The 24859-nt window shown below is 45.2% G+C and overlaps 1 protein-coding gene across 3 annotated transcripts in view; it reads right to left on the reverse strand.

Moving 5' to 3' along the window:
* The window catches only part of MRPS12 (mitochondrial ribosomal protein S12), a 793384-nt gene that overhangs the window by 8018 nt on the left and 760507 nt on the right, over positions 1-24859 (reverse strand). For all 3 annotated transcript variants that reach the window (XM_086938859.1, XM_086938856.1, XM_086938858.1), the window contains exon 2: positions 12178-12252. In XM_086938859.1, the coding sequence (XP_086794985.1) occupies positions 12178-12226 (49 nt within the window). In that variant the 5' untranslated portion in view covers positions 12227-12252. The remainder of the gene's footprint in view (positions 1-12177; positions 12253-24859) is intronic.

Raw genomic sequence — 24859 nt, forward strand, 5'->3', positions numbered from 1 at the left:
CTCCACATAAATGCACTCCACACCATGACACAATTTCACCAAACATAATTTCACTCAACACCACAGTTACAGGCCACACAATCCAACTCCACACATTTCCAATACACACCACATATTTATACACCAAACAACATATTTCAACTCCACAACCCACAACCTACCTCCAATCCACACCATATAGTGACACCACCTGAGCACCAAACATCATTCACCACCACCATTTTGCATCAGTGCACCACCTAAGCATCACGTCAGCCTGCCCTTGGAATCTGGCATCTGTTGATTCTCCCCTAGTGTTGGTCCGCTGTTCGTGTTCTAATTAAACTACTGTTTTCCAACCTCCACTCCCCCGTTATTAATGTCCCCCTCCCCCATAATAAAAAAATGTATAACAAACAGGCATGAGAACAGGCAGGAAGAAGTTGCCAGCAGTGCAAGTACAAAAAAAACTATAAGACATTTATGTTAAAATCTTTTTTTAATCAGGTTTTTCAGTTTTATATAATGTCTTCGTTTGTATAAAGGTAACAAAAATGCTTAACACTTTTTATTATAACTGTTCAACATAATGCACAGCAGCCACAATGCTCTACAACATAGCCAAAAGTTCTGGCTAAACACATAAGGTCCCAAAGGCGAGACCTATTGGCTATGCCAATTCTTGGTATTACTTGCTATGGCTACTATCAACGAGCATGATTTGCAGTGGGCGGGGCTTTAAACTGATTCACTGCACAAGTGTGAATCCCAGTCGTCCTATGGGCAAATCTGGGTGATATATTACGGCAGTTCTGCCGTGAGGACTGCACCACCAACTAAATGAAATATCAGGCCACTCATTTAAACTGGCACTGCAGGAATACGTAATTAGAAAACTGGTGTCACACTGGGAGGGCCAAGAAATATTTTTTACTAACTGGCAGAACGGCGCACACCTACTGAAATGTAAAAAGAAAAAGGGAGCACTACATGTCACAGCATGCTAGTTGAATTCACTCACCTATAAGGCCCACCGGAGGGCGGGACTTGTAATAAGCATGCAGCCTCAGAACAGAATTGCAGTTTGAATGCCAGTTTCCTGTCTTGAACATTAAAGTGCCTTTTTAGAAAAGAGTTCACCTGCAAATGAGTGGGTCTTCGTCCTATGGGCAAATATGATATTTTTTCCAAAACTTGCGGTCTGCCTTCCTCCATCAAATCACAGGTGGTGCTTGGGTAAGCACTGCCACTAGGTACCTATAATTTCCACTGCGCCTTGTTCAAAAAGAGACCGTGCACTCCAAGTGGGAGACAATCCTAATTTTATTGCATTCCACTTCCATGGTATGAGAGACTCGTTTCAGCATTTGCTGCATTTTTCAATCTTTAAGTTCAAATCGCCATTTTGAGTGCATAATTTACACAAATCTCGGTCTTCAACAACATGGAAGAAATATTTAATCGTTAATGTTCAACACCATGACCACGATATTAAACGTAATGTTTCTCAAATTCCAAGGTTACATGATTAGCATTTAAAATGTTCAAAATCACTTCAAAGCACATCAAAACGTTAGCTCATTGTGGAAAGCGGCATAACCTTTTCATCCATTGACAACTTAGTAGCCAATTTACATGCGTTAGCCACCACATCTACTTTTTGGACTTTCCAAGATGAAATAAAAGAGATCAGATTGTGCACAGGACAAAAAGTTTAAAGCATTTAAGGAAAGTTATCGTTGACCAAGAAACTTACTTTAGAAAAAAGGCATTGAAATTGTGCGTCGCTTTGACAAAACCAATAAGTGAATAAAAGAACTGGAGAACCAAACTAAATAGAAAATAATTGTTCAGTCAAGTGAATAGAATGGTACAGGCAATAGGAAAACTCAAAAAAAGGTACGTACAAAAATGGTGAGGCTGCAGAAGGTAGTAAGAAATCCATGTGTTACTGATGTGGATTAAGTGGCCACACGAACAATGTTGGTGAAGAGCGCACACTGTTACTCAAATGAAACTGTGTTTCTCGATATGTGTGCTATGTTGAGAAATATGCCTGCGGAGCATATGGAATACAACTAAAACAAGCATTTACAATGCAATAGGTCTCGCATTAGGAAAGTGTGAGTTATTGGTATTGTAAATTACACATTTTTTTAATATGTGTTGGCTGGGAAAATATATAAATTAATAGCATTGTTATTCACAAAGCCAATAGCTTACACTTTCCTAATGCGAGTCCTATTGGCTATGGCAATGCTTGTTGATAGCAAGCAAGGACAGTGCTGTTGTGGTGCTGAGTGGTGATGTGGTTGGGCTGAGTGATGTGGTGGTGTCCCTGAGTGATGTGGTGGTGTCCCCGAGTGATGTGGTGGTGTCCCTGAGTGATGTGGTGGTGTCCCTGAGTGATGTGGCGGTGCCCCCGAGTGATGTGATGGTGTCCCCAAGTGGTGTCCCAGAGTGATGTGGTGGTGTCCCAGAGTGATGTGGTGGTGTCCCAGAGTGATGTGGTGGTGTCCCTGAGTGATGGGGTGGTGTCCCTGAGTGATGGGGTGGTGTCCCTGAGTGATGTGATAGTGTCCCTGAGTGATGTGGTGGTGTCCCTGAGTGATGTGGTGGTGTCCCTGAGTGATGTGGTGGTGTCCCCGAGTGATGTGGTGGTGTCCCCGAGTGATGTGGTGGTGCCCCCAAGTGATGTGATGGTGTCCCCAAGTGGTGTCCCCGAGTGATGTGGTGGTCAAAATTATGGGACAAAATATTTACCTTCATAAACAAAGCCTTAGGGTGCACACTTAAAGAAAAGTTTGCCTCAATCACCACCACATTTATAACATCTGATCTAGACACACAACAAAACAGAAACCTCCTTGACCTCCTGCTAACAGCAGCAGTTAAAATAGTACTCACCAATTGGAAGGACACCTCCAAAGCCACCTTCAAGGAGGGGCTCAACTGGGTGACATTCTTGAGAGGTGCCGACCTCACAACCCTACGTAATACACCATGGAGAAACCCCAACAGGGGTATGTGGGCTTCCCTGGACAGGTTCCTAGAGCCATATGAACCACCTTGAAGGTGCTGGTCAGTACCAGTGGCATAGCCCTGCACCTCTCCTCCAATTAGAGCAGGAGACCCCCTTCCCCCTAGAATCTTCTCTCTCTCCCCCCTCTTTACTTTATCCCTGAGTAGACAATTGAACAGGGGGCCGATCAAGCTCATAATTTGCTACAAACCGACCAACCTTACAGACATCCCCAGCACAAAGCGCCACCGAGTATATGTTATATGTTTTACAATAGTTTTAGCAGGGACGTTCAAGCCAATGTAAACAATGCTACCAGCACCTATGTCAAATGGAATGTCACCCTGTATTGACAAAGCGAAGATGACTATATGTTAATTGTCATATGTGTATGTCTAAAAACCCAATACAAATATAAATAAAAAATAAAAAAAAAACTAACATAGAATTGGTTACCCCCAATTGGCATAAGCTTGCTTTCTTACAAGTCCCGAGTATATGGTACCAAGAGCACCCAGGGCATGCAAGACAGATTATAGGCGCTGAAAGCATACACGCTTAAGTTTTAAACAGTGAAACACTGGACTCTAACTTATCATATTGTTGCTACAAGCACACAGTATGAAGAATTGTACATTTGCGACCTGCATCGATCAGCCTTGGGATCCCATTCCGTGTGCGGACGGCTGGCTCTATTCTAGCGGTGGATTACCATCTTTGCACAGAAATAGCTGCCGCCTCTCCGCGGTCCCACTCACCCTTCTTTTTACATGCTTCAACTGCTACATAACAGTTGTCCTTCAGTATTTGCCAAAGTTTGCATATGTATTTTATCTTTTTAATGTGAAATAACTTTGATTTAAGAAGCTTGCAAAATAGCATGTAGAGTTACCACTTTTCACCAGTTCACTACACAAGTAGTTTACTGCCCTAGACTTTTGTGTGACCCAATAGAGCATACTGGATGTTGTAGTCGTTTGAATTTTTAGACCCAATTAGATTAATATCTCTCAAATCATTGATTTCTAGATGGAAAGTTCAGGACTGGATATCGTGCTGCCTTCATTCGATTTCTTGCCATTACCATTCTTTATTTTAGAGTTGTAGCAAGGGATTGTTTTTATTTAAGACTGCTTCTCCAGCAAGTCCTTCACAGCCACCTCCATTGCCTTGTTTACCTTGTCTGCATTCTTGACTTTTAATGGCGGATTTATGGACCTTGGGTCAAAACATCTCATCTTTATGACCATTACCAAGGGAAATCTAAGTAGTGGTGGTGTTTGTGCCATGTGCGTCTTCTAAACATTTGCTGTTGCGTTAAGTTATTTGCGTGTGTAACAGAGATTGTTCTTGTTTTAATCAGTGCTCCATTCCTTACCTTCTCGCCCTTGTTGTTTGTAAATTTGCCTGTTCACAGTCTATATTTTCTATCCTATTTCTCCACATATTTACTATCCACATAATTCCTCTGCACACCTTTCTATATAATTCCATTACACACATCCGCACCACACAATTACACGCCACACAATTTCACAACTAATAATTCCAATCCAAACCACATAATTCCACTACACACCACACACACACATTCCATAACACATAGGTAAAAGACATTGCAATTTACAATGCCAATAGCTCTAACTCAAGCAAATGCAAGACCTATTGGATTATAATGCTTGTTGTAAATGAGTATCAAGTTTCTTTTGTGTTGTGTGGCTTTATTTCATTGTGTGCTACTGTTAAATGCTTTCCACTAAGGGCCTAATTACAAGTTTGGTGGTCTGATGGACCGCTGAACCTGTGGTAGCGGTGTGGCCACCACCACACCTGTGGTCCGACCGCTGTATTCAGAGTTTGGCAGTCGGACCGCCACAGGACCATTGCGGATCATAGATCCCACTGCAGTATTCAGAGGCCTTAATACGCTGGCGGTGCCGATGCGGCACCGGCAAGCATGTTATGAGTTGCTTCACTTCAACCCTAACTACTTACAGGGCCCCCTGTCGCCTGTGTGCAGGGGGTGCACATGTTATGCCCCCTGCATGTGTGCACCCCAAATTCCTGCACAGGAAGATAAGCACAACATGGTGCATTTCTTCCTGTGCAGGAACGTGCTGCAGCGCTCTCAAGGCATTGCCTTTCTATGTCTCTGCTTTGAGCCTTAGAAAGTCATAGTCGCAGTACAGCCAGTCAGGATTCAACTCTTAATCCGGCGGGCTACGTGTTTGGCGGTCTCGCAGCGTGGTAACCTGCTGTGAGACCGCCAAACTTATAATCAGGCCCTAAGTTCCTTTGTTAAAGCCTTGCTGCTCGAAAGCCATAGCTATCCAGGCTTTAGCTTAAGGTTGTTCAAACAAGCCTGACTGGACCCAAGACAGTTTTTGCAAGTGTGTTCCAATGTAAGGCAACACAGCCATACCAAATAATACACCAAAATTCTCACACCAGGTATTTCCGGGACATTCAATTTTGGCAGGTTTATTTTTATACATTATAAACATATTAAGATTATTGGCGTACTGTACAGTTATTATGCTTCCTCTTTATCACTCACTTATATTAAACAGCACATCTTCTCCTGATAAAATGTACTTGCATACAATGTAATATGAAAGTACAGTACATGTTATAAGTCAAGCCTGGGTTCTTAAATTTTTTTCTGTCCAAGACATTCTTTGTAGGAGCATAAACTTAGAAACACATTTTATGACTATTTAGCTCTGGTGGTTCCCCCTCATGTGTGGAAAAATATCATGTTTCCTCCATAAAGCAATTTACAACCGGACTGGATTTTCTATTTGAGGAGTGAAACCATAGCAGGTTACCATCAACTCCAGGTAATTCTCTAGATTGTTGAACTCAACAGTGTATGGTTGGTAAAATCGATATTTAAAGAAGGCGTAATAAGTCTAATCTGCAACTCAGACTTCCAGCAATGATTTTTAGAATGTTTCACTACACAAGTCTTTTGTACAAACCCTAGCACTAACTAGGTGGCTATCCTTGTGTTTTGGAACTAAATGTTTTAAGGTATGAAACACGGTTCAGCACAGAAGAGGTACCTTACAACAAAGTTTACATTTTCTTTATGAATATTTTAAGTGAAATATTTAATATTTTTTCTTATATGTTTAAAATGAGTTGTGCTTTTGTTTTTCATTTCCTTATTCCATATTTGTTGATGTTCTCTGGAAAACAATCTTAAATTAACTTTAAAAATATGTACTGGAAGAATTTCATCAGTATTTTAATCCTATGCGTTTTCTTCTGTTTGCGGTGTCGGATAACAACTTGACAGAGTATAAATACACTCCAAATCTAGCAGCTTTTAGCTTTCATCGACCACTTAAGACCATGGACTCTAGGGACACGGTGAGTAAAACCTCTAGTCCACTAAAATGTAATTTTGTCTTTATGCAGAGAAAATATTTCCTCTGCCTGATCCTTTGAATATTGCCTTTTTGTAGCTTGTATAATGGAGGCTCCTTAAAAACTAAAATCTTTGAAAACTAACCACTGGGTTCATCAGTCTTCTACTTTAAATTTTGTTAGTGAAAACTCTTTTTTAATAAAATTGACAATACTGAAAGGAAATTCTATCAAATGTGCTTTTAACAGTTAAACAATGTAGGGGCACTCACCGCCACTCTGCACTCACCGCCACTCTGCACTCACCACCACTCACCGCCACTCTGCAGTCACCGCCACTCTGCACTCACCGCCACTCTGCAGTCACTCTGCACTCACCGCCACTCTGCACTCACCGCCACTCTGCACTCACCGCCACTCTGCACTCACCGCCACTCACCACAGTGGCGGTGAGTGGCGGTGACTGCAGAGGGCGGTGAGTGGCGGTGACTGCATTGTGGCGGTGACTGCATTGTGGCGGGGACTGCAGAGTGGCGGGGACTGCAGAGTGGCGGTGACTGCAGTCACCGCCACTCTGCAGTCACCACCAGTGGCGGTGACTGCACTCACCGCCACTCTGCACTCACCGCCACTCTGCACTCACCGCCACTCTGCACTCACCGCCACTCTGCACTCACCGCCACTCACCACAGTGGCGGTGAGTGGCGGTGACTGCAGAGGGCGGTGAGTGGCGGTGACTGCATTGTGGCGGTGACTGCAGAGTGGCGGGGACTGCAGAGTGGCGGGGACTGCAGAGTGGCGGGGACTGCAGTCACCGCCACTCTGCAGTCACCACCAGTGGCGGTGACTGCAGTCACCGCCACTCTGCACTCACCGCCACTCTGCACTCACCGCCATTCTTCACTCACCGCCACTCTGCACTCACCGCCATTCTTCACTCACCGCCCTCTGCAGTCACCGCCACTCACCGCCACTCTGCAGTCGCCGCCACTCTGCACTCACCGCCACTCTGCACTCACCGCCACTCTGCAGTCACTCTGCACTCACCGCCACTCTGCAGTCACTCTGCACTCACCGCCACTCTGCAGTCACTCTGCACTCACTGCCACTCTGCACTCACCGCCACTCTGCACTCACCGCCACTCTGCACTCACCGCCACTCTGCACTCACCGCCACTCTGCACTCACCGCCACTCACCGCCACTCTGCAGTCACCGCCACTCTGCAGAGTGGCGGTGACTGCAGAGTGGCGGTGACTGCAGAGTGGCGGTGAGTGGCGGTGACTGCAGAGGGCGGTGAGTCGAGGTGACTGCATTGTGGCGGTGACTGCAGAGTGGCGGTGACTGCAGAGTGGCGGTGACTGCAGAGTGGCGGTGACTGCAGTCACCGCCACAATGCAGTCACCGCCACAATGCAGTCACCGCCACTCACCGCCCTCTGCAGTCACCGCCACTCGCCGCCACTCTGCAGTCGTCGCCGCTCTGCAGTCGCCGCCGCTCTGCAGTCGCCGCCGCTCTGCAGTCGCCGCCACTCTGCAGTCGCCGCCACTCTGCAGTCGCCGCCACTCTGCAGTCGCCGCCACTCTGCAGTCACTCTGCACTCGCCGCCACTCTGCAGTCACTCTGCACTCGCCGCCACTCTGCAGTCACTCTGCACTCACCGCCACTCTGCAGTCACTCTGCACTCACCGCCACTCTGCAGTCACTCTACAGTCACCGCCACTCTGCACTCACCGCCACTCTACAGTCACCGCCACTCTGCAGTCACCGCCACTCTGCAGTCACCGCCACTCACCACCACTCTGCACTCACCGCCCTCTGCAGTCACCGCCACTCTGCAGTCACAGCCACAATGCAGTCACAGCCACAATGCAGTCACAGCCACAATGCCGCCACTCTGCAGTCGCCGCCACTCTGCAGTCGCCGCCACTCTGCAGTCGCCGCCACTCTGCAGTCGCCGCCACTCTGCAGTCGCCGCCACTCTGCAGTCGCCGCCACTCTGCAGTCGCCGCCACTCTGCAGTCGCCGCCACTCTGCAGTCGCCGCCACTCTGCAGTCGCCGCCACTCTGCACACACCGCCACTCTGCACACACCGCCACTCTGCACACACCGCCACTCTGCACACACCGCCACTCTGCACACACCGCCACTCTGCAGTCACCGCCACTCTGCAGTCACCGCCACTCTGCAGTCACCGCCACTCTGCAGTCACCGCCACTCTGCAGTCACCGCCACTCTGCAGTCACCGCCACTCTGCAGTCACCGCCACTCTGCACACACCGCCACTCTGCACACACCGCCACTCTGCACACACCGCCACTCTGCACACACCGCCACTCTGCACACACCGCCACTCTGCACACACCGCCACTCTGCAGTCACCGCCACTCTGCAGTCACCGCCACTCTGCAGTCACCGCCACTCTGCAGTCACCGCCACTCTGCAGTAGCAGAGTTTAAATGGCTCACGTTTGCCACTTTAAATGCTATGTGATTTTGCAAAGAAGGGTTCATGGCCAAGGTCCTCTTTAGGGTGTCTGGTATAACCTCCTGCCAATTTATTGCCAGTACCCAGGTTTCAACGGCCTCCCATAGGGGAAAACTTCTAAGTGTTAGCTGCCAGTGCATGAACCTTACCCTTCCTCTTAAGTGCTCAAATGATTATTAGAGTGACAAGAAAAATTGAAAACCTTTCTTGTCCTATTCGTTATTCCTGGGTTGATATTCATCTGGATGGTTTAATTGACCTGGGAGGCTATAGCGGTCGCGCACAGCCACACCATACAAAGTACCTGAGTCACAGAATCCTCTATAAATAAAAAATACACATAGCCACAAACGCAGTTAGGCAGTTCATCAATGCCTGTGTGCACGTGAGGAGGACGCGCGCCCGACAAGCTCACTGCTCTATGGTGAACGCGCGCACACCATCTGGAATGCATTACACGGCCAGCCTGACAGCTCCTAATTAAGATTAATAAATCTTCCGTGCACGTAACCGCACACTTTATGCCATGAAACTGAAATAAATGACGGACGAAAACGAAATATAGCCTCTCACGTCAAGGCTACTAAATAGACAGCACAGCGAAGACGAATCACTAGGCAGATGCCATAAAAAACGCGGCGCGCACTAAGGAATGTGCCAGCCTGGACCCCTTTCAGAATTCTTTTTTTTTTCGAATACAAAAGAGCTCGGAAGCTCCGCCCCCCACTTCGTGGTGACGCAGGCCCGAGCCCTAAAAACATATTATTGAAAAAAATACAGCTTGACAAGCCTTGCTAGAGAAAAGAAAGGCACGGCTCACCAAACACAATTTTTTAATATTGTAACTTTTTCGTAAGCAGCACGCCGCGCTGCTTACGAAAAGTGTATGCAATTGAAAAAATAGAGTTTTGCCAGTTGGGCGACAGGAAAAAAAAGTGCTACAGCAAGGAGGAGCAAGCTGCCTAGGTGCCTTAAAAATAAAATAAGAAGAACGGAAGGCGCCCCGCCGCTAAAGTTAAAGCATGACATAAATAATACAATTATAAGGATTACGTCGAAAGAAAAATAAGAGCACTCAGCCCCTATACTTATAGCGTGCTGTGCTGACAAAAAATGTAGATGAAAAGGTGCAAGCAAAGCGGCGCCAATGCAGGAAAGCATTTCGTGACTCCAGTAATAGAAACCTTAAAGAAAATAGTGCTTACAGACCTAACAAGTGGTGCGCACGTCACGCCTGTGTGGGCACATTCATAGCTCCTCCCACGGCCTATTGGTGTCGATTACGAGCTTGAATATAAAAAATACAAAAAAGCACACGCACGAGCGTTTCACAGTCCAAAGAGACTGCTGAACCCCCATTTTTCCATTACAAAATGCCACGCGCTGCGCGAAGCACTGCTACACAGTGCGCGCTAGGTGCAAGACCTAAAAAAACATTGCCCCCTTCTGGAATGTTTAAATATGTCCAGACTTATTTAAAAATTGCACTTAAGTATCCCATTTTAAAACTGAAATCAAATACATGATTGCGGAACAAACTATTGTGGTTAGCTGGGCCTTACTAACGTGTAGAAGTATTCACAGTGTAATTATCAGAAATGGAGAGGGTTGAAGAATATTTGGAACACCTTTACATTTGACACATACTACTAGCCAGATACAAAAGAGAAACGAGGTTAGTGATGGCCCATTTCAGAGAGGCTTACTACCGCTCTTAAAAACAAAGCATCAGCCTAATGCTTCTTTCAATGAGAGGCCCCCCCCCCCCCCCCCCCCCCCCCACGGGATCAGTAAAGGCCCGCTCCTTAGGTTGACGACCCCTGCTGTAGGGTTTTTCCTAACACACGTTTCAAAATATATTTCAGTAGTTGTGAAAGCCCATTTTTGGTACTTGTGTGTGATGGAAAAAATATTTTAAAAGAATGAAAAACAAATCAGAACACTTCACTTGGTGATATGCAAATGATAAATGTGTTTTCAGAAACCCAATTTTCACATATTGTTTATACACTATATAGTTTTTACAGTAACGCAGCAAAGTAGTGGAAATGTTTTGGGCCATTTCTTGGAAAATTTACTGTTTATAGATGATCGTGCACTACCATATCATGCTTTAGTAATAGTGAATGCTTACACATGAACTGAGAAACACTCCTGCACCTGCCCTGATGGCAATGCTTTTAGTAAACGGAGAGGCAAGTCGGGGATCATGTGTACCCTATATGTGGGCTAGATTCTTATTACACATTGAGCAAACATTTAGTCTATTTAATCAAACAAAAGAATTTTGTACAGCAAAAATGCTGAAAGCACATATTCGAAGGTGCACTTCTATGTCAGAATGACGAATAATACCTTCTATAACATAAAATATTTGCCAATGATCACACAATTTGAGGCTGTTTGCAGGTCAAGTACATTACAGTTAGGTCAAGTAGATTATTCAAGTTACTCGGCTAGCAGGTCTATCAACATTGTTAGAACTCTGAAGCCTGCACTGGTACTTATTTTTCCATATTAGATATTTACTGAGTGCAAGAGAGGGGGAAAAACTCACAGATTGGCAAGAAAGCAGAAGAAAAGTACTGCAAAACCATCACAAACGGAAAGCAGGACTCTGCAAGGGCGAGAAAAAGAGGCAGGCAGTGCCTGGTTGTGGATTGAAGACTACTGGCCTTTGTATACAGCATGCCAACATTTAACTGCACCGGTTGCTAGCTTCTTAGCAGAGCTTCGGCATCAGCACTCTTTCTTTCACAAACTAAGCAATGGTCCCCAGATTCCATTAATGATTCAGTGGGGGTCCCCGGATTCTCGTAACGCTTAAGTGAGGTTCCACGTAAGTCACAAACACTAATCTAGACAAACTCACTGCTGGGCTGTGGTTACACTGCTGCACATGATGTGTAGGGAGAAATGCTGTGATCTTAGATTGTATAGACTTTAGACATTTGCAAAAATCTTGTCACCTATCATATCTGAGGGTAGTTGCGCCATCGGCCATTTTGTTAATTACCATGTGTTTCTTTATATGCACGTGGGGGGACCTTAAGTCAGTCCTTATGTTTTTTTAATTTGCAAAATGATTTTGAAATGAAGGAGAAGAGCAACTCGTCAGGAGTACCCGATAGCAGCAGGGTTTGAATCTCTGGTGCAAAATAAATAAATACACAAATAAACTGAATACCTTGAAGACACATGCAGCAAATCACTAAACTGTCCAGAGTACAGGAAATGTTTCCATAACCAACATTGCTGTTCAAGGGAGCAAGGGAGTAAGTCACATAATTACTTAAAATTCACAACAAGACACTTACTCCACTTCCACGAAGCCGCTAGTAATCCAAGTAAACCGGCACCAGACATTTTGTTTGTTCTGTATCCAAATTCTACTGTTAGGATTCAAGAACAAAAAAACAGCATAAGAGATAAAAAACTAAAGAAATTAGCTAATTTCACTCTAAATATATAAGCTTAGTACACATAACACAACCTAATCTCTTCCCATTCTAACAAAGGGGAATTGCACTGAGGCCTTCCCGGGTACAATTCCCTTGGTGACAGCAAATTTAAACATACAAGGCACAACACGTATTTATTGCCCGTTACACAGTAAAACGAGTGACATTAGTGCAGCCAAAAACAAATCATGGCCTACATGTAGTTATGATAAGATATTCCTATCAGTGCCCTGCTGAGACGGAGTATGAATACTAAAATCTGCAAGGCAAGGATGTGAATAGGAGAAAATGAATGTATAGTGCCAGAATGTATAGTGCTACAGAAAGCAAACGAGAATGTTTGTGTGGTACCAGTAACAAGTGCAGAGAGTAATAGTCTGCTTTGATCTACAAAGCGTGTGCTGTGAGAATGACAACAACTACATTCAAGTGCATGAGGAAACTACTGTGGAAACGAGAAAAGTGAATTGAAATGGATGAGGCAACACGCATAAAAATAGTTGCAGATCTTTTCCCACTCTGCAACTTTCTACATGGTGTCTAAAAGATCACTAAACGAGCTCTTCATGCAGAGTTACTGGAGAAAAGAGACACAGCGACAGTGTGAAATAAAGAAAGATGGAAAGGAATGGAGAGAGCAAGAGGACTGAAGAAGGGGCTGAGAAAGAAGAATAGGCGTGAAGTGGATAGTGGGCAATAACTGAAAGCAATGCAACAGTCTAATAAGAAAGATTCAGATTTGGGAGAGAGACAATGAACAGAAGAGAGATACATGACCAAAAGGACAGAAAGAAGAGACAGGGAAAAGAGGTAAAGGGTGGAGAGAAAGTTATTCACATAGCTAGCCTGTCTGCTTTCAGACACCAATATCAAAGGTTCTACATCCATACTAATAAAATAAAGAGAGAGCCCAAACCTTTGAGGCGGGTAATCTCAGGAACCACTGCACCAATCACAACACCCAATACAGCGTTGGAAAGGGCAGTTTTAGCAGAAGGACACAGGCTATGCAGACGCCCACCATATTCATTTAAAAGGTAAAAGAAGCGTGCCAGCAAAATAGTCCCTTGTGGGCGTGTCTGCGTTGTGGGCGTGTGCTGGGGGCGTGTGGTACAGTCCACCCTTCATGCCATGTCTCATATTGTGTGCTAATCCCACCCTGCTCCCTTTAAATACCCCTGCACCCCATAATCATAACCCACCCTTACTCCTTAAAATACCCCAATACCCTTAAACACTAACCCATCTTAACCCTATAAATATACCCTGCACCCCCAAACCTAGCCCTGAACCCTATAAATACCCCTGTACCTCAAAACCCAAACCTACCCCATAACCCTAAAAATACCCCTGTACCCCAAAACCCAAACCTAGCCCTGAACCCTAAAATACCACTGTACCCCAAAACGCAAACCTACCCCTGAACCCTAAAATACCACTGTACCCCCAAACCTACCCCTGAACCCTTAAAATACCCCTTTACCCCAAAACCCAAACCTACCCCTGAACCCTAAAAATACCACTGTACCCCAAAACCCAAACCTAGCCCTGAACCCTAAAAATAACCCTGTACCCCAAAACCCAAACCTACCCCATAACCCTTAAAAAACCCCTGTACCCCAAAACTCAAACCTACCCCTGAACCCTAAAAATACCCCTATAACCCAAGACCGAAACCTAGCCCTGAACCCTAAAAATACCCCTGTACCCCAAAAACCATACCTATCCCTAAACCCACCCCTGTACTCCATAACCCAAAACTATATCTGAACCCTTAAAATACCCAAACACCCCAAAACATATACCTTAGTACCCCAAAACATATACCCCTATACCCATACTTACCTTATCCAAACATTAAAAAAAACCATGCTTTTACCATTCATGCATTTACAACGAATTTCGTTGTAAATGTATGCGTGGTAAAAGCATATAAAATGTAATGCCATGCGTTATAATGACATTGCGGAGTCATGGTACTTTCGTAATGAAAGTATGCGGAGTGATGGTATGCGGAAAGAAAGTTGCAGAATAATGGGCGTTTACCCTCCCCCGGTAAGTACATTGGTGGCACGGCGGCCCACATCTCCAGCAACATACTCCTATTTTTTCACCACCCATTTGAAAAATGCACAGGTCTCTCTCATTGATGGCCAGCACCGACATACACGTTTAGACACACCTCCCGCTACAAGTTCTAGATTTGCGAACTTTAGAGCTGGGGAGCTACGTTCGAATCTCTGCATCAGCTCAACATCCTGTGATTCCAGGCAAAATCGCTTTGTCTCCCCGTGCCTACCACAAATGAATGTGTTCTTCTGTAATGTAAATTGTGCTCATGCCATGTTGTCGAGTTCGCGCTATATAATATTGCAAGAAAAAATAAAGTAGGGAAACTCTAGTTCACACACTGCTGAACGCGCACTCTTAAGTGCATCAGCAGTGCACTGTGAATCAGAGCGTTTCACAGGCCTGTCACAGATAAGAAATGCTATCTAAACGAAATCCTACAAAACAATATACTACTGGCTGGCAGAAATTAATACCCGGACAACGTCGGGATAGGCTGCTAGTTAGTATAGAAAACACTGGCTCAGCCAATAACAATGTTTTGTTGCACTACATCACAGGACATGAGGATGTATAAATATATAAGCAAAAACATCATACTTAAATCTACAGTGAAGGAGTGAAAAACGCAAGTTTTCACTCCCATTATTGAAAGTCAGCGTGAGAGGGGGGTCCATTAGTCTATTGATGCCTAGGTTGGTTGGCTTGGTCAGAGAAGTATTGGTCGAGGAGCAGGAGTTTCAGGTCCTTTTTGAAGCAGGGGAAGGAGGGGTTGCATCTGAGGTCCGTAGGGAGTGTTTTCCATATCCTGGGAACATTACCAGAGAAAGAAAGGCATTGGGTCGCCTTTCTTTTCAATTTTGGGAGGATGAGAAGCAGTGAGTTGGTGCTTCTAAGAGTTCTGGATTTTCCTGCTTTTACCAGTTTGCTGTTCAGGTAATTGGGGGATTGGGCGTGGAGGACCTTGTGTGTAATGCATGCCAGTTTTTAAATACATCTACCTTCCATGGGAAGCCAGTTGAGTGCGTTGAGGGTTGGTGAGATGTGTTCAAATCTTCTACCGCGAGTTACGAGTCGGGCCGCCATGTTAAGACATGACCTTAGTGGGGCTAGGTGAGCTTTTGGAGCACCAGTTAGAATGGCGTTCCCTTAGTCCAGTTTAGAAAGGACTAGGGATTGTACAATTGTCTTAAGATCATCCTGGGCAATGAAAGGTTTAATTTTCTTGAGGTGTTTTAGAGAGTAAAGTGCACCTTTTGCAGAGTTCTTGATGTGGTCTTTCATTGACAGGTTCTTATACAGGGTAATGCTGAGTGATTTTACAGAGTCAGATAGGATGAGGGGGCAGTTTAGGGCATCAAGCTTCTTGAGCCAGTCTTGGATTGGTCAGTGGTTACTTTTTTCGGAGAGAACAGTATTAATTCCGTTTTGTCTGGGTTCAGCTTTAAATGGTTTGCGTTAAACCAGGTTTGAATCTTGGTTAGCGTGGCATTGAGGTGTTGGACATCCTTGGATGATTTGATTTTGTGGTATGTTTGAGTCATCTGCATAAAGGTGGTATTGAATCCCTGCTTGCTTCAAAATAATTGCAAGGGGTTCCATGAAGAGATTGAAGAGGGATGGTGAGCGGTTCGATCCTTGCAGGACTCCAAGTTTGACTCGTGTTGGTGCAGAGAGGCAGGAGTTGATTTTAATTTGTTGCGAACGGTGTTGGAGGAAGGACGTGAACCATTTTAGTACTGTGCCATTAATGCCAGAACGCCTCTTCAGAGTCTCAAGTAAAGCTGTGTGGTTTATTGTGTCAAAAGCCGCTGATAAGTCAATAAGGATGAGGAGACAGGCCTCACCTTCATCTAGGGCTCTGTGGATATCGTCTGAAATATTGAGCATCGCTGTTTCAGTGCTACAGCCTTTCCTAAAACCCGACTGAAATGTGTCCAGCAGGTTGAAGCCGTCAATATGTTTGTTGAGTTGTTGGAGAACGCATTTCTGTAATGTTTTAGCTAGGAATGGAAGGTTGGAGATAGGTCTGAGGTTACTGAGTTTGTTGGGGTCGGCCCCTGGTTTCCTGAGTATAGGGGTGATTTGTACTAGTTGTAGGGAGTCTGGGACGCAACATGAGGTGAGAGAGCAGTTAATGATTTTAGTCCAGAAAGGGCCAATGATGTGGTTGAGATTTTTTATTATTGTGGACGGGAGGGGATCCAAAGTGTGGGAATAGGCTTTAAGCTGGCAATTATATTCAAGACTTCGATTTCTGACATGAGTTCGAAGTTCGACCAATTAGCGCCATTTTTCAGCTGGAAGCGGTTGTCCGTGTTATGATTTTGACCTAGGGTCAGGAGTAGTTAAAAGGGGGCAGCTTGCGGGGGAGGGAGGCTTTGGGGTTTGGATGAAGGATTGCTCCATTTTTTTACTTTATCTGTGAAGAAGCTGGCGATTTCTTCGCATCGATCCTTGGTGGCTATTATATCTTGTGGGGGTGTGATGTTTGTTTGACTTTTTATAATGTTGAAGAGTTCTCTAGGTCTATTCTTTGCCTGGTCTAGTTGGGTGCGGAAAAATGTGGCCTTTTCTCTAAAGATGTGTTTTTTAGGTCGAGTCTAGCGCTGCTGCTCGACTTTTAGTGAGGAGTTTTTCAAAGTCCTACCCACAAGCTTTTCCTGTCCTGATGCTTGCCTGCACGCGCACAGCCGCCATCTGCCTTTCTTATCTCTTTATCTCTTGACATTTGTTCAGGCTTGCAGGACAATGGCAAAAGTCAGCAACTGGCAGGTACATGGCAAAGAAAGAGAACGGCGCTGGATTTGTTAAACATATTGAAAGTGATTGCAGCTTCTCTCGCGCTCCATGGAGGAAGCAGTCCTGCTACTGGCCTCCTTCGGTTTTTCCCACCAGAGCCCCTCCTAATAGCTTCTTAAAGCTTGAGCGATTTTATCCCCGATTAACAATTTCTGGTTGTCTACTGAGCATCTTTAAAGGAATGAACACTACACGAAGCGCTCTGCGCATTCATTACTTTTCACCATTATAGGAAGTTGTTTACAGCTATAAAATAGAACAAAACACCCCCATCGTACATTATTAATAGGATTCACGGTTTTAAGGAATTTACTCTTTAATCTTTTCCGTCTGCATTTATCCATATTTATTGTTAAATGTTTTACGTGCATTTATCTATAGTTATTTTATTTTTCCTGAAAAAGTGAAGCTACCGTTACTATATTTCCACTTCTATTTAACTCACAATGGCACTTTTGCCCGAGGGTACCCTTTGGGCATTAGTGTTATAAGAAGCCATACACAGTGCATCACTGGTATACAAAAATTAGCAACTGTGTAAAGCTTCAATAGAAAACCCTTTTAAGTCCCTTCTCTGACAGTGGACGCAGCCTTTGGTCTTGCAGTGATGACTTACTGCATTGAAAATAACCCAAAAGAAAGCTCATATTCAATTTCTTTCCATGACTGTATCTGTAAAAACAAATCAGCAAAAACAGTAATCGGGTGCATTAATAATAAGTACTTCCTAAATAACTAAGGAGTTTCATAACCTGGTAGAGGGAGGAAGATTAAGTTCCAGTTTTTAAATTTAATTTAATGTTTTATTTTATTCTGGGGTTTTGTAAAGGGCTTTTAATGGCCTCAGATTGTCAAAAACCAGGAATCTCATAGAGACTTATTCCTTAACAATGGTCACATGAACACTCTTCGCCCAGTCTTGCAAGTTCTCTAGCCTTTTGTTTCTCCTGCTGAAATAGGTTATATATAGAATACATTAAAAAAGTTTAGTGTAAAAGAATCTCAAAAATTTGCAGTTTCTAAATTACTGTACACAAATTCAAAACCTGTTTACGTAAGTCCCTATGGAAACAGACTTTGTGGTTTACAATTAGGGCTCCAGGTTTTATGTTTTACCTCTTTCTCTACCTCTCCCTCTACACTCCTCTCTCTACCTCTGTACACCTCTCTCTCTACACACTTCTCTCTCTACCCACCTCTCTCTCCCCCTCTCTCTCTCTACACCCCTCTCTCTCTCTCTCTACACACCTCTCTCTCTCTCTCTACACACCTCTCTCTCTCTCTCTCTCTCTCTCTCTACACACCTCTCTCTCTCTCTCTACACACCTCTCTCTCTCTCTCTACACACTTCTCTATACCTCTCCCTCTAACCACCGCTCTCTACCCACCTCTCTCTACCCACCTCTTTCTCTCTACACACCCTCCTCTCTCTCTACACACTTCTCCCTCTCCCTCTCCCTCTACACACCTCCCGCTCTCTCTTTCTCTCTCTCTACACACCTCTCTCTACACACCTCTCTCTCTCTACCCACCTCTCTGTAAAACTCTTGCTCTACCCACATCTGTCTACACCCCTCTCTATACCCCTCCCTCTACCCACCTCTTTCCCCACCTCTCTCTAACCACCTCTTTCGCTCTCTACACACCCCCCTCTTTCTCTCTCTACACCCCCCCCCTCTCTCTCTACACACCTCTCCCCCTCTCTCTCTACACACCTCCCCCTCTCTACACACCTCTCCCCCTCTCTCTCTACACACCTCCCCCTCTCTACACACCTCCCTCTCTCTCTCTACACCCCTCTCTCTCTCTCTCTCTACACCCCTCTCTCTCTACACACCTCTCTCTCTCTCTACACACCTCCCCCTCCCTCTCTACACACCTCCCCCTCCACACACCTCCCCCTCTCTACACACCTCCTCCTCTCTACACACCTCCCTCTCTCTCGCTCTACACACCTCTCTCTCTCGCTCTCTACACACCCCTCTCTCTCTCTACACACCTCTCTCTTTCTCTACACACCTCTCTCTCTCTCCACACCTCTCTCTCTCTCTCTCTACACACCTCTCTCTCTCTCTCTCTCTCTCTACACACCTCTCTCTTTCTCTACACACCTCTCTCTCTCTTTCTCTACACACCTCTCTCTCTTTCTCTACACACCTCTCTCTCTACACACCTCTCTCTCTACACACCTCTCTCTCTACACACCTCTCTCTTTCTCTCTCTACACACCTCTCTCTCTACACACCTCTCTCTTTCTCTCTCTACACACCTCTCTCTCTACACACCTCTCTCTCTACACACCTCTCTCTCTCTACACACCTCTCTCTCTCTACACACCTCTCTCTCTACACACCTCTCTCTCTACACACCTCTCTACACACCTCTCTCTACACACCTCTCTCTACACACCTCTCTCTACACACCTCTCTCTACACACCTCTCTCTACACACCTCTCTCTCTACACACCTCTCTCTCTACACACCTCTCTCTCTACACGCCTCTCTCTCTACACACCTCTCTCTCTACACACCTCTCTCTCTACACACCTCTCTCTCTACACACCTCTCTCTCTCTCTCTCTCTACACCTCTCTCTCTCTACCCCTCTAGACCTCTCTCTCTACACACCTCTCTCTCTACACACCTCTCTCTCTACACACCTCTCTCTCTACACACCTCTCTCTCTCTCTCTCTCTACACCTCTCTCTCTCTACCCCTCTAGACCTCTCTCTCTACACACCTCTCTCTACACACCTCTCTCTCTCTCTCTCTCTCTCTCTCTCTCTACACACCTCTCTCGCTCTACCTCTAAGTTGCAGCTGGAGCCTGATAGCACTGCTTGTCCTTTAAAAAATAAATTGTCATAGCCAATAAGTCTCGCCTTTGGGACCTTATAAGTGTTTAACCGTGCACCAGTTTATGTTGTTGCACCAAGGATATTGTGCTGCATAACTAAATACTTATAATGTCCCAAAAGCGAGACCTATTGGCTATGCCAATGCATGTTATATGCCTGTCGGGTTGACCTAAGTTGTGCTAGGTGGAGAGTCGAAGGGTTTAGTCTACAATCCCTTTCCGATTGTCTGAGTTGTCTTTCATTAGTATGATCTACATTGAACCAGGATTTAGATTTGGTAGATCTCACATTTTTGAGTTTGAGTGGAGCTACTTGAGCTAACACCTCTGTCATTGCGAAATTAAAGTGGACTGTGGGGTCATCGGCCGTCATATTGGAATGTTGGGGTTGTAGGTGGGCATGAATCCTGGATTCCAGTTCGGTTATAGGGACTCCTTTGATGTTCCTGGCCCAGTGCTTTGGTTTGTCAGATCGTTTTGGTTGGTTTCTGACATGTAAGCCGCTATTAAATAGTATGAGGTGGTGGTCGGACAAGTCAATGGGAGAAATCGATCTCAGCGAGATCAGCTCATTTTTGGGATCGTATCCAGTGTTGCTCCTTTTATGTGTGTTGGTCCATTGCAAAGTTGTTTAAGGTTGGTTATTTTAAGCAGGTTGGAGAGATTCTGTGTAGTGGTGTCTTCTGGGTTGTTCCAGTGAATATTGAAGTCACCCAGGAACGCGTCTTCTGTGTCTATTAGGGAGACGTGAGTTATTAGGTCGGTTAGTTCTTCAGTGAAGATGGCACGTTCACCAGGAAGATGGTAGATGGTGTGAAATTTGATGGGCGTGGTGCCTTTGATTGTAAGTTCGTTTAATATAACAAGGGGACCCAAACAGTTAGCTATGGACCGTGGGAAGATATGCTATGAAGAACAAAGGCCCTTAGCTTATCAGAATCAAGAACAACAATGTAATATAGGCCATAATGGGAAACTATATTTTTGTCCTCTGTCCAGCCGGACAGGGTATTTATTTGAACAAAATGAACAAAAAAGGTAAATGATTAAGAGGCACAGTCCTGTACCATACTCAAGAGAGACAAACATATAAGGAGAAGGTTCACAGGCAAAAAGAGCAATACTGGCCACTTTTAACTCAGTGTTTGGATTGAAGCATTGCCAGGAAAGTGCTAGACACAACAAAAATGAAACACAATGGTAAGGTTGTGAAAGCACTATGTGAAGTCGACGTTTCGATCCCTCTTGCTCAATTACATGGGACCACCATCAGGACTAAAATTGACAACATTTGCCTGCCTGTAATAATACACCCGCCTGTTTAGGAGGAAAAGGGGAGAATTGGAAGAAAAATAGCCATAGGCTGAGTTACTGACTAGTCCTCCAACGAACAAGCAAGACCAACTGTTGTGCACACTTTGCAGTTATTCGGATTCGGCTTAACGTGCTCTAGTTGGTGTCTGGCATTTGTGAGTAAGCCGGGCATACAAGAACTTGTGCTCGAGTGACTGGTGTTATCACATTTGATTGTTGTTCCATGATTACTGACTCATCCTCCGTCATAAAAAGGAGTACATCACTCAAGTATTAAAGTTACACAGCATGTAAAAATACAACTGCGTCGCATGGTCAAGAATTGTCTATACCTCATTAGTTCACATTACAAGCAACGATAATCTATTAAATTTGTGCAGAGACCCAAGAGTGTCCATACATACGTGCATTCTCATACAGTGTTTAGAGGTGGTTGTGGGGCTGCGTGACTAGCTTACCCAGGTGGGGGCTTGGGTGTTCGGAGCGTGTTTACAATAGCCGCCCAAACGGGTGCTAACCGGGATTGGGGTTGCTACCTACGGGAAGGGAAAAAGGGGAAGGTAGAATCAGCCATCTATTGCCACATCAGGGTTGGGCTTACAGCATATACGGGTTGGCGAGTAACCTGAGTAGCTGGGTTCTAGGTGTCCTTGTTACGGTCCTAGTTTTGAACACCCGGAGTTTCTGTGGGAAACAATGCTAATGTTAGATTTCCCATTTATGTTTAAAGGGGGGTGGGTTCACGGGCCGTCTGGTGCACAAGGGCATACCTGTATTTGTCGGTCCGAGCAGTCTCGTTGAGCTGCGGGGTCTGGTTCGCCTCAGCGGGTGTTTCTGTAACCAGTAAAGGAAGGGGTTTGAGCAATTCTACGGGTTCGAAACAAGTGCGGGTGGCACAAGGTTCTTAGTCGGGTGGCGAAAGGGTGCTCTTACCTGGGGAGTGCTGTGACTCCGTAGGAATGGTGTCCTGGGATCGGGGGAACGATGTCCTATCCGTCCACTGCTTAGATTGCAGTACGGTCGGGAGCAGGCTCGCTTGGCTTAAGGCGGCATGAATTTAGAAATAAAGGAAGGGTTTCGTATTGCGTCGGCCATCTTGGAAAAGGACGTGGGCTGGAATTGAGCGCCATCTTGGAGCATGTTCCAAGGCATATAGTTACGGGACCATTTATAGTTAATTACCGGTGGGTGGCAAGGTGTCAATATTAAGAGAACAATAAACAATGAGTGCAGGTATGATTGTGGTGGTGTGTTTGTGCAGGCGACGGTAGTGCTTAGAGTACAACGTACTCATATGTAAATCATGACATTTTGGAACACAATAAGTATTGGGGAAAGCGCTCATGGGCTAGAGAGCCCGGTTTGTAATATGAAACATAAAACAGATTTATATCTAGGTTTGCAGTTTAAAACAATGTGCCTGGCAGAAACATAGTTCAATTTAGGACTTAGATTTGCAGATTCGTACAGAGACTCAAGGTCTGCTATTTTCCAATCCTGGAAGGGCAGTAATTCGGTTATATTAAGGTTGTCCAATCTTCTGCACGGTTGAGACCATTCCTTATCGTGTCAAATTGTATCATTGTCTTTAGCTCCTCTCTGTTAAGCATCTGTGCAATGTCTCCCCCTCGGGGTGGTAATTTCACGACTTTCAGTATTGTCCATTTCAAGTCGTTCTCGTTGTGCCCAGCTTCAGTGAAATGGTCCACCAGGGGGGCATTGGCAGTTTTGCACCTTATTCTGCTCCTATGTTAGCAAATACGTGTCTTGGCTTTTTGTGTGGTCTGACCAATATAGAGTTTCGGGCAGGAACATTGTATAGCATAGATAACATTCGACGAGTTACAATTGGAGAATGAACGTCTTTCAACCGTGGTGTCATTGTAGGTAAATTTCTTGCCCTCCACCGTGTACTCACAGACATTACAACATCCACATTTTACATGGCCGATGAGAGGGGGTAGGCCCCAGGCTGCGTCAAGTGTTGCGCCCTGTGGTGTCGCTGGTAGCCCTGCTCTTACTAGGTGGTCTTTTAGGTTTTTACTTTTGCGGAACGCAAAGAGGGGTCTCTCAATATTTAATGGGCCAGCATTAACTGTGTGCCAGTGTTTTATAATTGATTTTTTGATTTTGTTTAGACACTGGCGAAAAGGTTGTGAAACATGCGATTCTTTCTTTTTGGTCTTTGTTTTTGGGCGAAAGTAGGACCTCGCGTGGACAGTACCATGCTCAGGGCCTGCTTAATTATTCTTTTAGGGTATCCGCGGTCCTTCAATTTGTTAGAGAGTACCGTCGCCTCTCTAAAATAATCCGTCTTACAGGAGCAGTTCCGTCTAATCCTGAGGAATTGCGAGTATGGTAGAGAGTCCCTCAGGGCTCTAGAGTGGTTACTCTTATAGTACAAGAGCGTATTACGCTCCGTGGGTTTCCTGTAGAGTCGGGTCAGAAGTACACCGTCTGAATAAAAGATGGTAAGGTCCAAAAATGCTATTGAGGATTTGTCGTGGCCGAGTGTGAATGTAAGCCCACAGCAATTGGTATTCAGCCAGTGTAGAAAATTATTCAGTGTTTCATTTGTCTGGTTCCAAATGAGAAAAATGTCATCTATATATCGCCTCCACATCTTAATGCCGGGGAAGAATGGATTAGATGGTGTCAAGATGGAACCAGTTTCTAATTGGTCCATAAAAAGTATGGCCAAGTTGGGGGCAAAAATAGGTGTTGTAAGTTCAACACCTAGGGACTCGAGAGTCTGGTATTCAGTGGATTTTAATCTGGTAAGCTGTATTCCTTCTTTGTGAATTATTATTATTACATTTCTTATATAGCGCCAGAATCGACCCCCGAAGGGGTATCTCCGCGCTTGCCTTGGGAACCCGTCCTGGCTTTTCCCTGTGAGATAGCCCCTACAGGGCATCCCCAAGGTGAAAGCCAGGCATCCCGCCGCGGGGGGCCGTTGTGGAGATTAAGCAAGCTTAATGCCCAGAGTTGCAGAGTGTGAACCCATGATTAGGTCAGGCACCGAAGCGAGAATTATCGAGTCTGTGGACATTTGAGCTCAACACCCTGCCGCCTCGGGAATCGAACCCTGGTCCAGGGTCTGACCTCTGCTTCAGGGTCTGCCTGCTCTAACCAGTGAGCCACACTTCTCCACTGATAGCTAGGACGCCACCTTTTTTGATAGGTCTGTCGTGTCTGATGATGATGTAGCCTGGAGGGGTGAGAAGGTCTAGGATGGGGGTAGAATGGTCATTGAGCCAGGATTCTGTGAGGAATGAGATGTCTAATTCTTCCGCAAGTATAACTTCCGTAATAACTGTGGCTTGTTGTACTGCTGATCTGCAGTTGAGGAGCATATACGATAGAAGACGGGGAGCCTCAATGTTGGAGTGCTCTGTATGTATAGACGTGTATAGAGCAGGGGGTCTTGGTGAGCTGGCAGGTCTAGGGATTCTATTTGTGCTCACTATAACAGGGATTGCAAAATGGGCCATGTT

The sequence above is a fragment of the Lissotriton vulgaris genome, chromosome 9 (genome assembly GCF_964263255.1).
Source record: "Lissotriton vulgaris chromosome 9, aLisVul1.2, whole genome shotgun sequence".
NCBI classification, from domain to species: Eukaryota; Metazoa; Chordata; class Amphibia; order Caudata; family Salamandridae; genus Lissotriton; species Lissotriton vulgaris.